A 15454-nucleotide genomic window follows, 5' to 3' on the forward strand; every position below is an offset into this window, starting at 1 on the left:
AGTAATAAAAACATCAACAAGTATACTCCCGCGCCGTCTCATAGAGTGTCCCCGCGTTACTCCTGTGCTGTCTCATAGAGCGTCCACGCGTTACTCCTGTGCTGTCTCATAGAGCGTCCGCACGTTACTCCCGCGCCGTCTCATAGAGCGTCCCCGCGTTACTCCCGCGCCGTCTCATAGAGCGTCCCCGCGTTACTCCTGTGCTGTCTCATAGAGCATCCCCGCGTTACTCCTGTGCTGTCTCATAGAGCGTCCGCACGTTACTCCCGCGCCGTCTCATAGAGCGTCCCCGCGTTACTCCTGTGCTGTCTCATAGAGCGTCCGCACGTTACTCCTGCGCTGTCTCATAGAGCGTCCGCACGTTACTCCTGTGCTGTCTCATAGAGCGTCCGCACGTTACTCCCGCGCTGTCTCATAGAGCGTCCGCACGTTACTCCTGTGCTGTCTCATAGAGCGTCCCCGCGTTACTCCTGTGCTGTCTCATAGAGCGTCCGCACGTTACTCCCGCGCCGTCTCATAGAGTGTCCCCGCGTTACTCCCGCGCCGTCTCATAGAGCGTCCCCGCGTTACTCCTGCGCTGTCTCATAGAGCGTCCCCGCGTTACTCCCGCGCTGTCTCATAGAGCGTCCGCACGTTACTCCCGCGCCGTCTCATAGAGCGCCCGCGCGTTACTCCCGCCCCGTCTCATAGAGCGTCCGCACGTTACTCCTGTGCTGTCTCATAGAGTGTCCCCGCGTTACTCCTGTGCTGTCTTATAGAGCGTCCCCGCGTTACTCCTGTGCTGTCTCATAGAGCGTCCCCGCGTTACTCCCGCGCCGTCTCATAGAGCGTCCCCGCGTTACTCCTGTGCTGTCTCATAGAGCGTCCCCGCGTTACTCCCGCCCCGTCTCATAGAGTGTCCCCGCGTTACTCCCGCGCCGTCTCATAGAGCGCCCGCGCGTTACTCCCGCCCCGTCTCATAGAGCGTCCCCGCGTTACTCCTGTGCTGTCTCATAGAGCGTCCGCGCGTTACTCCCGCGCCGTCTCATAGAGCGTCCCCGCGTTACTCCTGTGCTGTCTCATAGAGCGTCCGCGCGTTACTCCCGCCCCGTCTCATAGAGCGTCCCAGCGTTACTCCCGCCCCGTCTCATAGAGCGTCCCCGCGTTACTCCTGCGCTGTCTCATAGAGCGTCCCCGCGTTACTCCCGCGCCGTCTCATAGAGCGTCCCCGCGTTACTCCTGCGCTGTCTCATAGAGCGTCCGCACGTTACTCCTGTGCTGTCTCATAGAGCGTCCCCGCGTTACTCCTGTGCTGTCTCATAGAGCGTCCGCGCGTTACTCCCGCGCCGTCTCATAGAGCGTCCCCGCGTTACTCCTGCGCTGTCTCATAGAGCGTCCCCGCGTTACTCCTGTGCTGTCTCATAGAGCGTCCGCACGTTACTCCTGCGCCGTCTCATAGAGCGTCCCCGCGTTACTCCCGCCCCGTCTCATAGAGTGTCCGCACGTTACTCCCGCCCCGTCTCATAGAGTGTCCCCGCGTTACTCCCGCGCCGTCTCATAGAGCGTCCCCGCGTTACTCCTGTGCTGTCTCATAGAGCGCCCGCGCGTTACTCCCGCCCCGTCTCATAGAGCGTCCCCGCGTTACTCCTGTGCTGTCTCATAGAGCGTCCGCGCGTTACTCCCGCGCCGTCTCATAGAGCGTCCCCGCGTTACTCCTGTGCTGTCTCATAGAGCGTCCGCGCGTTACTCCCGCCCCGTCTCATAGAGCGTCCCAGCGTTACTCCCGCCCCGTCTCATAGAGCGTCCCCGCGTTACTCCTGCGCTGTCTCATAGAGCGTCCCCGCGTTACTCCCGCGCCGTCTCATAGAGCGTCCCCGCGTTACTCCTGCGCTGTCTCATAGAGCGTCCGCACGTTACTCCTGTGCTGTCTCATAGAGCGTCCCCGCGTTACTCCTGTGCTGTCTCATAGAGCGTCCGCGCGTTACTCCCGCGCCGTCTCATAGAGCGTCCGCACGTTACTCCCGCGCCGTCTCATAGAGCGTCCGCACGTTACTCCCGCGCCGTCTCATAGAGCGTCCCCGCGTTACTCCTGCGCTGTCTCATAGAGCGTCCCCGCGTTACTCCTGTGCTGTCTCATAGAATGTCCCCGCGTTACTCCTGCGCCGTCTCATAGAGCGTCCCCGCGTTACTCCCGCCCCGTCTCATAGAGTGTCCGCACGTTACTCCTGCGCCGTCTCATAGAGCGTCCACGCGTTACTCCCGCCTCGTCTCATAGAGCATCCCCGCGTTACTCCTGCGCTGTCTCATAGAGCGTCCCCGCGTTACTCCTGTGCTGTCTCATAGAGCGTCCGCACGTTGCTCCCGCACCGTCTCATAGAGTGTCCGCACGTTACTCCCGCACCGTCTCATAGAGTGTCCGCACGTTACTCCCGCGCCGTCTCATAGAGCGTCCCCGCGTTACTCCTGTGCTGTCTCATAGAGCGTCCCCGCGTTACTCCTGTGCTGTCTCATAGAGCGTCCGCACGTTACTCCCGCGCCGTCTCATAGAGCGCCCGCGCGTTACTCCTGCACCGTCTCATAGAGCGTCCGCGCGTTACTCCCGCTCCGTCTCATAGAGCGTCCGCGCGTTACTCCCGCTCCGTCTCATAGAGCGTCCGCGCGTTACTCCCGCACCGTCTCATAGAGTGTCCGCGCGTTACTCCCGCCCCGTCTCATAGAGCGTCCGCGCGTTACTCCCGCCCCGTCTCATAGAGTGTCCCCGCGTTACTCCCGCCCCGTCTCATAGAGCGTCCCCGCGTTACTCCCACCCCGTCTCATAGAGCGCCCCTGCGTTACTCCCGCGCTGTCTCATAGAGCGTCCCCGCGTTACTCCCGCCCCGTCTCATAGAGCGTCCCCGCGTTACTCCCGCCCCGTCTCATAGAGTGTCCCCGCGTTACTCCCGCCCCGTCTCATAGAGCGTCCGCGCGTTACTCCCGCCCCGTCTCATAGAGCGTCCCAGCGTTACTCCCGCCCCGTCTCATAGAGCGTCCCCGCGTTACTCCCGCCCCGTCTCATAGAGCGTCCCCGCGTTACTCCTGTGCTGTCTCATAGAGCGTCCCCGCGTTACTCCTGTGCTGTCTCATAGAGCGTCCCCGCGTTACTCCCGCCCCGTCTCATAGAGCATCCCCGCGTTACTCCCGCGCTGTCTCATAGAGTGTCCCCGCGTTACTCCCGCGCCGTCTCATAGAGCATACCCACGTTACTCCCGCGCTGTCTCATAGAGCATCCCCGCGTTACTCCCGCCCCGTCTCATAGAGCGTCCCCGCGTTACTCCCGCGCTGTCTCATAGAGTGTCCGCACGTTACTCCCGCCCCGTCTCATAGAGCGTCCCCGCGTTACTCCCGCCCTGTCTCATAGAGCGTCCCCGCGTTACTCCCGCCCTGTCTCATAGAGTGTCCCCGCGTTACTCCCGCCCCGTCTCATAGAGCGTCCGCGCGTTACTCCCGCCCCGTCTCATAGAGCGTCCCCGCGTTACTCCCGCGCCGTCTCATAGAGCGTCCCCGCGTTACTCCCGCGCCGTCTCATAGAGTGTCCGCGCGTTACTCCCGCACCGTCTCATAGAGCGTCCCCGCGTTACTCCCGCACCGTCTCATAGAGTGTCCGCGCGTTACTCCCGCCCCGTCTCATAGAGCGTCCGCGCGTTACTCCCGCCCCGTCTCATAGAGCGTCCCCGCGTTACTCCCGCCCCGTCTCATAGAGCGTCCCCGCTTTACTCCCACTCTGTCTCATAGAGCGTCCCCGCGTTACTCCCGCCCCGTCTCATAGAGCGCCCCTGCGTTACTCCCACCCCGTCTCATAGAGCGTCCCCGCGTTACTCCCGCGCTGTCTCATAGAGTGTCCCCGCGTTACTCCCGCCCCGTCTCATAGAGCGTCCCCGCGTTACTCCCGCCCCGTCTCATAGAGTGTCCCCGCGTTACTCCCGCCCCGTCTCATAGAGTGTCCGCGCGTTACTCCCGCGCTGTCTCATAGAGCGTCCCCGCGTTACTCCTGTGCTGTCTCATAGAGCGTCCCCGCGTTACTCCTGTGCTGTCTCATAGAGCGTCCCCGCGTTACTCCTGTGCTGTCTCATAGAGCGTCCCCGCGTTACTCCCGCCCCGTCTCATAGAGCGTCCCCGCGTTACTCCCGCGCCGTCTCATAGAGCGCCCGCGCGTTACTCCCGCCCCGTCTCATAGAGCATCCCCGCGTTACTCCCGCCCCGTCTCATAGAGCATCCCCGCGTTACTCCCGCCCCGTCTCATAGAGCGTCCGCGCGTTACTCCCGCCCCGTCTCATAGAGTGTCCCCGTGTTACTCCCGCCCCGTCTCATAGAGCGTCCCCGCGTTACTCCCGCGCTGTCTCATAGAGTGTCCGCACGTTACTCCCGCCCCGTCTCATAGAGCGTCCCCGCGTTACTCCCGCCCTGTCTCATAGAGCGTCCCCGCGTTACTCCCGCCCTGTCTCATAGAGTGTCCCCGCGTTACTCCCGCCCCGTCTCATAGAGCGTCCGCGCGTTACTCCCGCCCCGTCTCATAGAGCGTCCCCGCGTTACTCCCGCGCCGTCTCATAGAGCGTCCCCGCGTTACTCCCGCGCCGTCTCATAGAGTGTCCGCGCGTTACTCCCGCACCGTCTCATAGAGCGTCCCCGCGTTACTCCCGCACCGTCTCATAGAGTGTCCGCGCGTTACTCCCGCCCCGTCTCATAGAGCGTCCGCGCGTTACTCCCGCCCCGTCTCATAGAGCGTCCCCGCGTTACTCCCGCCCCGTCTCATAGAGCGTCCCCGCTTTACTCCCACTCTGTCTCATAGAGCGTCCCCGCGTTACTCCCGCCCCGTCTCATAGAGCGCCCCTGCGTTACTCCCACCCCGTCTCATAGAGCGTCCCCGCGTTACTCCCGCGCTGTCTCATAGAGTGTCCCCGCGTTACTCCCGCCCCGTCTCATAGAGCGTCCCCGCGTTACTCCCGCCCCGTCTCATAGAGTGTCCGCGCGTTACTCCCGCGCTGTCTCATAGAGCGTCCCCGCGTTACTCCTGTGCTGTCTCATAGAGCGTCCCCGCGTTACTCCTGTGCTGTCTCATAGAGCGTCCCCGCGTTACTCCTGTGCTGTCTCATAGAGCGTCCCCGCGTTACTCCCGCCCCGTCTCATAGAGCGTCCCCGCGTTACTCCCGCGCCGTCTCATAGAGCGCCCGCGCGTTACTCCCGCCCCGTCTCATAGAGCATCCCCGCGTTACTCCCGCCCCGTCTCATAGAGCATCCCCGCGTTACTCCCGCCCCGTCTCATAGAGCGTCCCCGCGTTACTCCCGCCCCGTCTCATAGAGTGTCCCCGCGTTACTCCTGTGCTGTCTCATAGAGTGTCCCCGCGTTACTCCCGCCCCGTCTCATAGAGCGTCCCCGCGTTACTCCCGCGCTGTCTCATAGAGCGTCCCCGCGTTACTCCCGCGCCGTCTCATAGAGCATCCCCGCGTTACTCCCGCGCTGTCTCATAGAGCGTCCGCGCGTTACTCCCGCGCTGTCTCATAGAGCGTCCCCGCGTTACTCCCGCGCTGTCTCATAGAGCATCCCCGCGTTACTCCCGCCCCGTCTCATAGAATGTCCCCGCGTTACTCCCGCGCTGTCTCATAGAGTGTCCGCACGTTACTCCCGCGCTGTCTCATAGAGTGTCCCCGCGTTACTCCCGCGCTGTCTCATAGAGTGTCCCCGCGTTACTCCCGCCCCGTCTCATAGAGCGTCCGCGCGTTACTCCCGCGCTGTCTCATAGAATGTCCCCGCGTTACTCCCGCCCCGTCTCATAGAGCGTCCCCGCGTTACTCCCGCCCCATCTCATAGAGCGTCCCCGCGTTACTCCCGCCCCGTCTCATAGAGCGTCCCCGCGTTACTCCCGCGCCGTCTCATAGAGCGTCCCCGCGTTACTCCCGCCCCGTCTCATAGAATGTCCCCGCGTTACTCCCGCCCCGTCTCATAGAGTGTCCCCGCGTTACTCCCGCCCCGTCTCATAGAGCGGTATAACACAGGTCGTAGCTCACCGTGGCGGCCCGCATTAGGAGGCTGTCGGCTGACGTAGACGTCTGCGCGGCCCCAGTGCTGCTCGGCCGGCCCCCGACATGTGAGAGGTGAGGAGGTGCAGGAGAGTGAATGGGTGAATGAAAAAGTGAGTGAATGCCAAAAATGTTTAGGGGCAGAGGGGGCACAGGCAGGCTGTTCCAGGGGCGGAGGGGGCACAGGCTGTTTCAGGGGCAGAGGGGGCACAGGCAGGCTGTCTAGGGGCAGAGCAGGCACAGGCAGGCTGTCTAGGGGCGGAGGGGGCACAGGCTATTTCAGGGGCAGAGGGGGCACAGGCAGGCTGTTTCAGGGGCGGAGGGGGCACAGGCAGGCTGTTTCAGGGGCAGAGGGGGCACAGGCAGGCTGTTTCAGGGGCAGAGGGGGCACAGGCAGGCTGTCTAGGGGCGGAGGGGGCACAGGCTATTTCAGGGGCAGAGGGGGCACAGGCAGGCTGTTTCAGGGGCGGAGGGGGCACAGGCAGGCTGTTTCAGGGGCTGAGGGGGCACAGAGGCCGACCACGTCGATGTCCGGCTCAGTGTATAGTGACGGAAGTTACGCTTTAATTAATTATTTATTTTTCAGATTTCTCGTTTTTTCGGCAGATTACAAATTTGTGAAATAAATATTTTCACCATTCTTTTTTTTGGGGGGGGTTACATCTTAAAGTTGGGGGGGTGACACAAACCGAATCTACTAATTGAGTGGCCGCGTCACGCAGCAGATCCCACGCGTGATCTGATACACGCGGTTTACGTCACACGGCCTGAACTGAGCAGCACAAGCCTCGAAGGGTTAATTCCCAGCATCGCCGCCTGGGAAACTGCATAATAATGAGATGGGTGGGGATAAGGTAGGTTCTAGATTGATAGGGGCGGGACTCACAGAGAAACTACTAGAAAGTCACAGCACCTCCAACAGGAAGATGTCCTTCCACCAGAAAAAAAGTCCCGCAGATTATATCAATTCCGGTCTCTGCGGATGCGGCTTGGAGGGGACGCCGGACCGGTTACCTTGGAAACCGCGGCCGCTCACCGTACGGACTGTCAGTAAAAGCCAGTGCCCTGCGTACCCATCCAATAATAATAAACAACCTATAGAGCGTTAACCCCTTACAGAGAGACCGCAAGAGCATACAATCTAATTTTATTACTCTTATAAATATTACAGTGTTGTACAGGGTGCTGTGTGTTATACGGGATATGTATAGGCTATTTACGGGGTGGGCTGTGTGTTATAAGGGGTATATATACAAGGTATATACTTAGTGGGCTGTGTATTCTATGGGGTGTATACGGGATATGTACAGAGTATATATACGGGGTGGGCTGTGTGTTATACGGGGTAGATACTGGATATGTAAGGGTATATACGAGGTGTGCTGCCCGTTATATGTGGTTTATACGGGGTGGGTTGTGTGTTATACGTGGTATATACTGGATATGTATGGGGCATATACAGGGTGTGCTGTGCGTTACACGGGGTATATACTGGATATGTAAGGGGTATATAGGGGGGTATTACACGGGGTATATACTGGATATGTAAGGGGCATATAGGGGGTGTGTTATACTGGATATGTAAGGGATATATAAGGGGTATATACGGGGTGTGTTACACGGGGTATATACTGGATATGTAAGGGGTATATAGGGGGGTATTACACGGGGTATATACTGGATATGTAAGGGGTATATACGGGATATATAAGGGGTATATACGTGGTGTGTTACACGGGGTATATGCTGGATATGTAAGGGGTTTATAGCGGGTATTACACGGGGTATATACTGGATATGTAAGGGGTATATACTAGATATGTAAGGGGTATATAGGGGGTATATACTTGATATATAAGGGGTATATACGGGGCATATAGCGCCGGGCACGCAGTTTACTGCAGGGACAGTCGGCTGAGTCAGTATATAGTTCCGGCTGTCAGTTGGTGGCGGAGGGATCCGGCTCGCGCTTCGTCCCGCTATATAAACTCGCCGGTTGCTGTTTCGTTCCTTCTTCATTCATAAGAACAAGACACAGACATCCAGCAAGGTACCGGGGAGGGGGGAACAGCGGACAAATCCGGGCTAACAGGGGAGGGTAATACCGAAGCTGACGGGGGAGGGTAAAACCGGGCAGTTCTTTGGTTATGGGGGTTATTGCTAGGGCGGGTTACGGGGTTGATACGGTATTGGGGCTGTTATCGGGGTGTTGGTGGTCCCGTTTTTTTTTTTTTTTTTCTTTGAGGCTGGTTATAGGGGATCGGGTGGTATACCGGGCGTGCTGCTGGTTATAGGGGCTGGAGCGATGTATATGGGGTGAGGCGGTATATAAGGGTATCCTGTATATAGGGGATGAGGCCGTATGTAAGGTGCGCTGTATATAGGGGATTAGGCAGTATATACAGGTGGGGGAGCTGCCGGTTTATATAGGGGCACGCGTTATATGTACGGGATGCGGCGGTATATAGGGGTACGCTGTTTTACGTATAGGGGACGGGGGGCACAGCAGGTGGGGGCGTCGCACTATAAGCCGCAGAGCGCTTTGTGGTGAGCTTTCAGGCTCCGCCCATTCCTCATAGTCCACCCCTTTGGAACCTTCTAGACTGGTTGCCTAGAGGGAGGGGTCAGTGCACGTGCTCAGGACCCGGCAACAAGTGCGACGCCATCTTGGAAACGCACTATTTCTTGTGTCAGGGTGACCTGGAGCAGTCCGGGGTAAATAACGGGGCGGGCGGGGTCGCTGTTACCCGAGTGCAATGTGCCCCGGGGGGTGAGCCCCGTTAGCCCTGGTTCCTGAAAAGCCCATCGCCCACATAGTGCTGCCCCCTGCGGTGTGTGAGGTGAAAACCTCAGAATCAGCTGTATAGACTGCATAATGTATAGATGAATCGGCGAGCCGGCCCCCTGTACAATGTATAGATGAATCGGCGAGCCGGCCCTCTGTATAATTTATAGATAAATCAGTGACCGGCCCCCTGTATAATGTATAGATAAATCAGTGACCGCCCCCTGTATAACGTATAGATAAATCAGTGAGCCGGCCGCTGTATAATGTATAGATAAATCAGTGACCGGCCCCTGTATAATGTATAGATGAATCGGCGAGCTGGCCCCCTGTACAATGTATAGATGAATCGGCGAGCCGGCCCTCTGTATAATTTATAGATAAATCAGTGACCGGCCCCCTGTATAATGTATAGATAAACCGGTGACCGCCCCCTGTATAACGTATAGATAAATCAGTGAGCCGGCCGCTGTATAATGTATAGATAAATCAGTGACCGGCCCCCTGTATAATGTATAGATAAATCAGTGAGTCGGCCGCTGTATAATGTATAGTTGAGTGGTGGCTGATGTTGGGCTTTCTTACAGATGCCAGAAGAAGTCCATCATGGCGAGGAGGAGGTGGAGACCTTCGCCTTCCAGGCTGAGATCGCGCAGCTCATGTCTCTGATCATCAACACCTTCTACTCCAACAAGGAGATATTCCTGCGCGAGTTGATCTCCAACGCCTCTGATGTAAGTGTTCCTGCCGGACTCGGCCCGAACGCGATCGACGCGGCTGGGGGCCCCTGTTTCCTGACACTATCTGTGGAGGTCCTTATGGGGGCCTCTTTCTCTAATATTGTGGGTGCTGCTGTTACACGTCAGACTCTGAGCTCTCGGCGGCTGCATTTGGTTTGTGAGCCGGTCCGTGAGGGGCCGTTGGGCTTGGTTTGTGGCGTCGGGGTGTCTCACTGTCAGTGTTTGGGTTTCAGGCCCTGGATAAGATCAGATACGAGAGTCTGACGGATCCATGCAAGCTGGACAGCGGTAAAGATCTGAAGATTGACATCATCCCCAACCGCCATGAACGCACTCTTACCTTGGTGGACACCGGCATCGGCATGACCAAGGCTGACCTGATCAATAACCTGGGAACCATCGCCAAGTCTGGCACCAAAGCCTTTATGGAAGCCCTGCAGGTAAGGCGAAGTCCCCGCTTTGGATGGGCAGCCTAGACCGTGTTTGGCGCCCTGGTTTATCGGCAGCTGGCCGGAGCCCACGGTGGCTCTTATTGGCTGTTCAATGCCGTGACGGTCTCTTCTCTTCCCGCAGGCTGGCGCAGACATCTCCATGATTGGTCAGTTTGGTGTGGGTTTCTACTCTGCTTACCTGGTGGCAGAGAAGGTTTGCGTGGTCACCAAGCACAATGATGACGAGCAGTACATCTGGGAGTCTTCTGCCGGGGGCTCCTTCACCGTTAAAGTTGATCATGGTGAGTGGCTATAGAACGGGTTCTTCACAATCTACTGGCTGGACCATAGACTGTCCTCCTGCCAGACTTTGCCTGGATCTGCTCACCAGCAGAGGTCGTCTTTACCACACCACCTCTGGTGTTGGACTCTGGTGTTTCCATGTCTGTCCGGATACCGTCGCGGCTTCATGTTCATCGTGGGAATCGGTGAAACTTAACGATTGCTTTTCTCTGTAGGGGAACCCATCGGCCGTGGCACCAGGGTTGTCCTGCACCTCAAGGAGGACCAGACAGAGTACTTGGAGGAGAAGCGAGTGAAGGAAGTGGTGAAGAAGCACTCTCAGTTCATCGGTTACCCCATCACCCTCTATGTGAGTACCTGGCAGGGCAGTTCTAATATCGCATGTGGGGGGGGGCAGACTTCATCCGCAAGGTCTTCCAAATTATTGACTAGAAGTGAAGACAGTTCACGGACGGGGTTAATGCCGCCAGGTCATGAGTAAAGGTGTAAATGGCTTAACAAAAAGACCATGTGGGGTAGCAAATGGTGTCGCTGGGGACATGCGCGGCGTTCAGAGGTCTGGCGGCCGTCTAGAGACCTCTGCAGCTATTGATATGCTTAACGAATGCGCTTTCCCCACAGCTTGAGAAAGAGCGAGAGAAGGAGATCAGTGACGACGAGGCAGAAGAGGAGAAGGAGGAAGAGAAGAAAGAGGAGGGGGAGGAGGGCGAAGATAAACCCAAGATAGAGGATGTTGGTTCAGATGAGGAAGAGGAGGGAAAGGACAAGAAGAAAAAGACAAAGAAGATCAAAGAGAAATACATTGACCAAGAGGAGCTGAACAAGACCAAACCCCTCTGGACCCGCAACCCCGACGACATCACTCAGGAGGAGTACGGCGAGTTCTACAAGAGCCTCACCAACGACTGGGAGGACCACCTGGCTGTCAAGGTAACCTGTCGACTACCTGCGCGGCCGCTCGCTGCTCCTTTATGTGAGAGAAGGGGTTTTAATCATCTTTCTTCCCGCAGCACTTCTCTGTGGAGGGCCAGCTGGAGTTCCGGGCCCTGCTCTTCATTCCCCGCCGGGCCCCCTTTGACCTGTTTGAGAACAAGAAGAAGAAGAATAACATCAAGCTGTACGTGCGCAGAGTGTTCATCATGGACAGCTGCGACGAGCTGATCCCAGAGTATCTGAGTAAGTGATGTCCCCCCCCTCCAAACTAAGCCATAAGGCCCCCTTTTCTCTCTGTTCTGGGGTAACTATTGCCCTCCCAGGGCTGTGGTGTAGACGTGGCGTCTTGTATTAAGTGTCCTCTCCTCCTTGCAGACTTTGTCCGCGGCGTGGTGGATTCTGAGGACTTGCCTCTGAACATCTCCAGAGAGATGCTGCAGCAAAGCAAGATCCTCAAGGTGATCCGCAAGAACATTGTGAAGAAATGTCTGGAGCTCTTCACCGAGCTGGCCGAGGACAAGGACAACTACAAGAAGTTCTACGAGGCCTTCTCCAAGAACCTCAAGGTGAGTGCCATTTGGGGGAAGCATGCGGGGGGGCTTTTTATTCTGGGGATCAGGCTCCTTGTGGACCACTGTCTGACCCCCCCCCACCTCTCCTTACAGCTTGGCATCCATGAGGATTCCTCAAACCGTAAGAGGCTGTCCGAGCTCCTGCGCTACCACACATCCCAGACCGGGGATGAGATGGCCTCTCTGACAGAGTACGTGTCCCGCATGAAGGAGAACCAGAAGAGCATCTACTACATCACCGGTAAGCATCTTGCCCACGGTAGATAACTTAATCGGTCATTGGTCTCATCCCATGCATGTTTAAATTCTCACTATTGCCCTCTACCACTTCTGCCGGGAGGCACCCCCCCAGTAAAGTAAAACTTTCCATCTCGGCCTCTGACCCCTGATTAAATGTTCTGCTGCATTTGTTTCCAGGCTTATCTTATTGTAATTTTTAGCAGTAGTTGGTTCCTTGATCTGCTTTGCTGCAGAGTGTTACAGCATTGATTGAACGTCTTACGTTTAAGGTCCTTGCCATTAATTTAGAGCTTCTAGCCGTCACTAATTGGTTAACTCTTCTCTTTCAGGTGAGAGCAAGGATCAGGTGGCCAACTCTGCCTTCGTGGAGCGGGTGAGGAAGCGCGGCTTTGAGGTGGTCTACATGACGGAGCCCATCGATGAGTACTGCGTGCAGCAGCTGAAGGAGTTTGACGGGAAGACTCTGGTCTCCGTCACCAAGGAGGGTCTGGAGCTGCCGGAAGACGAGGACGAGAAAAAGAAGATGGAGGAGAACAAGGCCAAGTTTGAGAGCCTGTGCAAGCTGATGAAGGAAATCCTGGACAAGAAGGTTGAGAAGGTGAGGAGCGGCCCCCTTGGCCACGCATATACAGGGGAGGGGAGGCCATGTCCTGCCTGATGGTGGTAATTCCTAACAGCCCCTCCGGGTCCTGTTTGTTGGCTTCCCATCTCATCGTCTTTCCCCTGCAGGTGACAGTGTCCAACCGCCTGGTGTCCTCTCCGTGCTGCATCGTCACCAGTACATATGGCTGGACCGCCAACATGGAGCGCATCATGAAGGCCCAGGCTCTGCGGGATAATTCCACCATGGGCTACATGATGGCCAAGAAGCACCTGGAGATTAACCCGGAGCACCCGATCGTGGAGACTCTGCGGCAGAAAGCAGAGTCCGACAAGAATGACAAAGCCGTGAAGGACCTGGTGGTTCTGCTGTACGAGACGGCGCTGCTGTCATCTGGCTTCTCTCTGGAGGATCCTCAGACTCACTCAAACAGAATATACAGGATGATCAAGCTGGGCTTGGGTGAGTGAGACCGGAGCAGCTGCTCACTGGCTGTCTGTAACTGGTGAGCAGGAGCCCCTTACTCCCTGGATTGGGGAACTTCCCAGTACAGAGCGCCTCCTGCTGGTCGATGGTGTCGGCAGCTGCCCTGTCTGAGATCATAGCAGTTGGGGGAGGGGCAGGAGTTCCTCTGCACGGAGGGCAGATGCCATGGTTATAGCAGATCTGCCCCTGGTGTTCGGCGGGTGGCGGTAGAAGGAGCTGCTGGCATGCAGGTTGGGTTTGGCGGAATGGTGGCCACGGATTAAATGTCCTTTTCCTCCCCAGGTATTGATGACGATGAAGCCGCCGTGGAGGAGACGACCCCAGTCGTCCCGGATGACATCCCACCTCTTGAAGGAGAAGAGGATGCATCTCGCATGGAGGAAGTGGATTAATCGTCTCTCCCCGAGCTGTAAATTTACCCCGGCTGTCTCCTCACCCTCTTTTAAAACCAAGTTCTGTGTCAGCACCGCGTCCCCTGGGGGTATCTGGCTGGAAAATGCATCCTTTCTATAGACTGGAAATGTCACTTCTGGGGGCGCCGTCCCCTCTTCCCCCTAATTTATACCCAGAAGGAGCGTAAGCTTCGCGATGGAAATGGCTGCTGACCCCCCCTCCTGCGCTCCTCGGTTGTATCGCTGCTGCTGTGTTGCCGGTCGGTCACCAGGCTGAGTGGGTCCCTCTGCACCGTACACACTGCTGTGAGCCCCCCCCCACGTAAAACCCCCACCGCGGGGAGCTGGAGCTCTGGCTTTGGGTGGATTAGGAAGAAACGTCCCTCGGCGTCTCGAATGCCCTGCAGTCTCCCGAGAGTCCATGTTCTGTGTTTTTGTTCTGGTTTTTTTGTTGTAAAATTAAAAAAAATGCAAATAAAGTTCTTTTTACACTGAAATTGGAGTCTGAGAGATTAATGGTTAATTGTCGGCTGGGTTTGGAGGTCCGCAGATCCCCTTCAGAAAGGATGGGGGAGAAGTCTGTACTCTGATGCTGAGGATGAAGTGCGAACTTCTCATCCGCTGAGTTATTCCTACAGCCTGTGGGGAGAAATAGAATGGCTCGGTCTCATTCACGTCAACAGGCTTGATTAATGAAAGTCGAGAGGAACGGACTTAGCATTGCCATAAAGCGTCGGCTTCCCGGGCTGCAGATATGGGGGGTTTATTGGAAATAAACGCGATGCGCTGATTGGTGGATTTCTGGCTCCGTCTCTGGAAGGCAACGCTCTGGTGTATAAGGCACAGGCTGGGAGGAGAGCTGCCGGAGCCTCTGAGATTTGCCTCCCTGTGGGGGGCCGTGGGTTTCTGCCGTGTGTGGGCGTCTCGGACAGGTGAGTTTTTGGGATGTCTGAAGGTTAAAAACTCACAAAGTGAAACTGCAATTTTTTAAGGGGGTCTCTGGGCTGAAGGGGTTATTGGGGATTCTATAAACCTGCTAACGTTGGATGTCATGTAAAGAAGTTTGACTTTACATAGTAAATGAGTGGAACAGTCTCCCAGCACGCATTGGGATAGACATACGGCTCCTGAATGCCGAATGGTTCTGGGTTTCTCCGCTCCAGTAAGGGGGGACGATGCGGCCGTCGCCGGTTTATGCAGCCGATCGATGTTCGGGATTCACCGACGCGGCTGGTTTCATGTAGAGCCCCGTCCTGTGTGCGAGTGTATATATATTTGTGTGTGCGAGTATATATATTTATAGGCTGTGTGTGTATATTTATATATTTATAGGCTGTGTGTGTATATTTATATATATTTATAGGCTGTGTGTATATATTTATAGGGTGAGTGAGTGTGTAGGGACGGTGTGAGTATATATATATATTTATAGGGTGAGTGAGTGTGTAGGGACGGTGTGAGTATATCTATATTTATAGGCTGTGTGTATATATTTATAGGGTGAGTGAGTGTATAGGGACGGTGTGAGTATATATATTTATAGGCTGTGTGTATATATTTATAGGGTGAGCGTGTAGGGACGGTCTGAGTATATATATATATATATATATATATATATTTATAGGCTGTGTGTGTGTATATATATATATATATATTTATAGGGTGAGTGAGTGTGTAGGAACGGTGTGAGTATATATATATATATTTATAGGGTGAGTGAGTGTGTAGGGACGGTCTGAGTATATCTATATTTATAGGCTGTGTGTATATATTTATAGGGTGAGTGAGTGTGTAGGGACGGTGTGAGTATATATATATATTTATAGGGTGAGTGAGTGTGTAGGGACGGTGTGAGTATATATATATATTTATAGGGTGAGTGTGTAGGGACGGTGTGAGTATATATATATATTTATAGGGTGAGTGAGTGTGTAGGGA

The 15454-nt window shown here is 56.0% G+C and overlaps 1 protein-coding gene across 1 annotated transcript; it reads left to right on the forward strand.

Annotated features, from left to right (window-relative positions):
• Positions 1 to 9394: 9394 nt before the first annotated feature.
• HSP90AB1 (heat shock protein 90 alpha family class B member 1) lies at positions 9395 to 14013 on the forward strand. The gene is made up of 11 exons (XM_053460118.1): positions 9395 to 9552; positions 9792 to 9998; positions 10132 to 10291; positions 10508 to 10641; positions 10914 to 11222; positions 11303 to 11468; positions 11601 to 11791; positions 11891 to 12038; positions 12367 to 12635; positions 12767 to 13100; positions 13407 to 14013. Exons 1-11 carry the CDS (start codon positions 9406 to 9408, stop codon positions 13514 to 13516), a joined length of 2175 nt encoding a protein of 724 aa, XP_053316093.1. The 5' UTR covers positions 9395 to 9405; the 3' UTR covers positions 13517 to 14013.
• The last annotated feature ends 1441 nt before the right edge of the window (positions 14014 to 15454 follow it).

The sequence above is a fragment of the Spea bombifrons genome, chromosome 3 (assembly GCF_027358695.1).
Source record: "Spea bombifrons isolate aSpeBom1 chromosome 3, aSpeBom1.2.pri, whole genome shotgun sequence".
NCBI classification, from domain to species: domain Eukaryota; kingdom Metazoa; phylum Chordata; class Amphibia; order Anura; family Pelobatidae; genus Spea; species Spea bombifrons.

What these genes read in the sequence shown, in the direction of transcription:
- HSP90AB1 (XM_053460118.1), top strand. Translation starts at nt 9,406, where the DNA reads ATGCCAGAAGAAGTCCATCATGGCGAGGAGGAGGTGGAGACCTTCGCC. An exon ending in AGGACCACCTGGCTGTCAAG is followed by an intron (nt 11,223 to 11,302) that starts GTAACCTGTCGA and finishes TTCTTCCCGCAG; the next exon opens with CACTTCTCTGTGGAGGGCCA. An exon ending in GAGCATCTACTACATCACCG is followed by an intron (nt 12,039 to 12,366) that starts GTAAGCATCTTG and finishes CTTCTCTTTCAG; the next exon opens with GTGAGAGCAAGGATCAGGTG.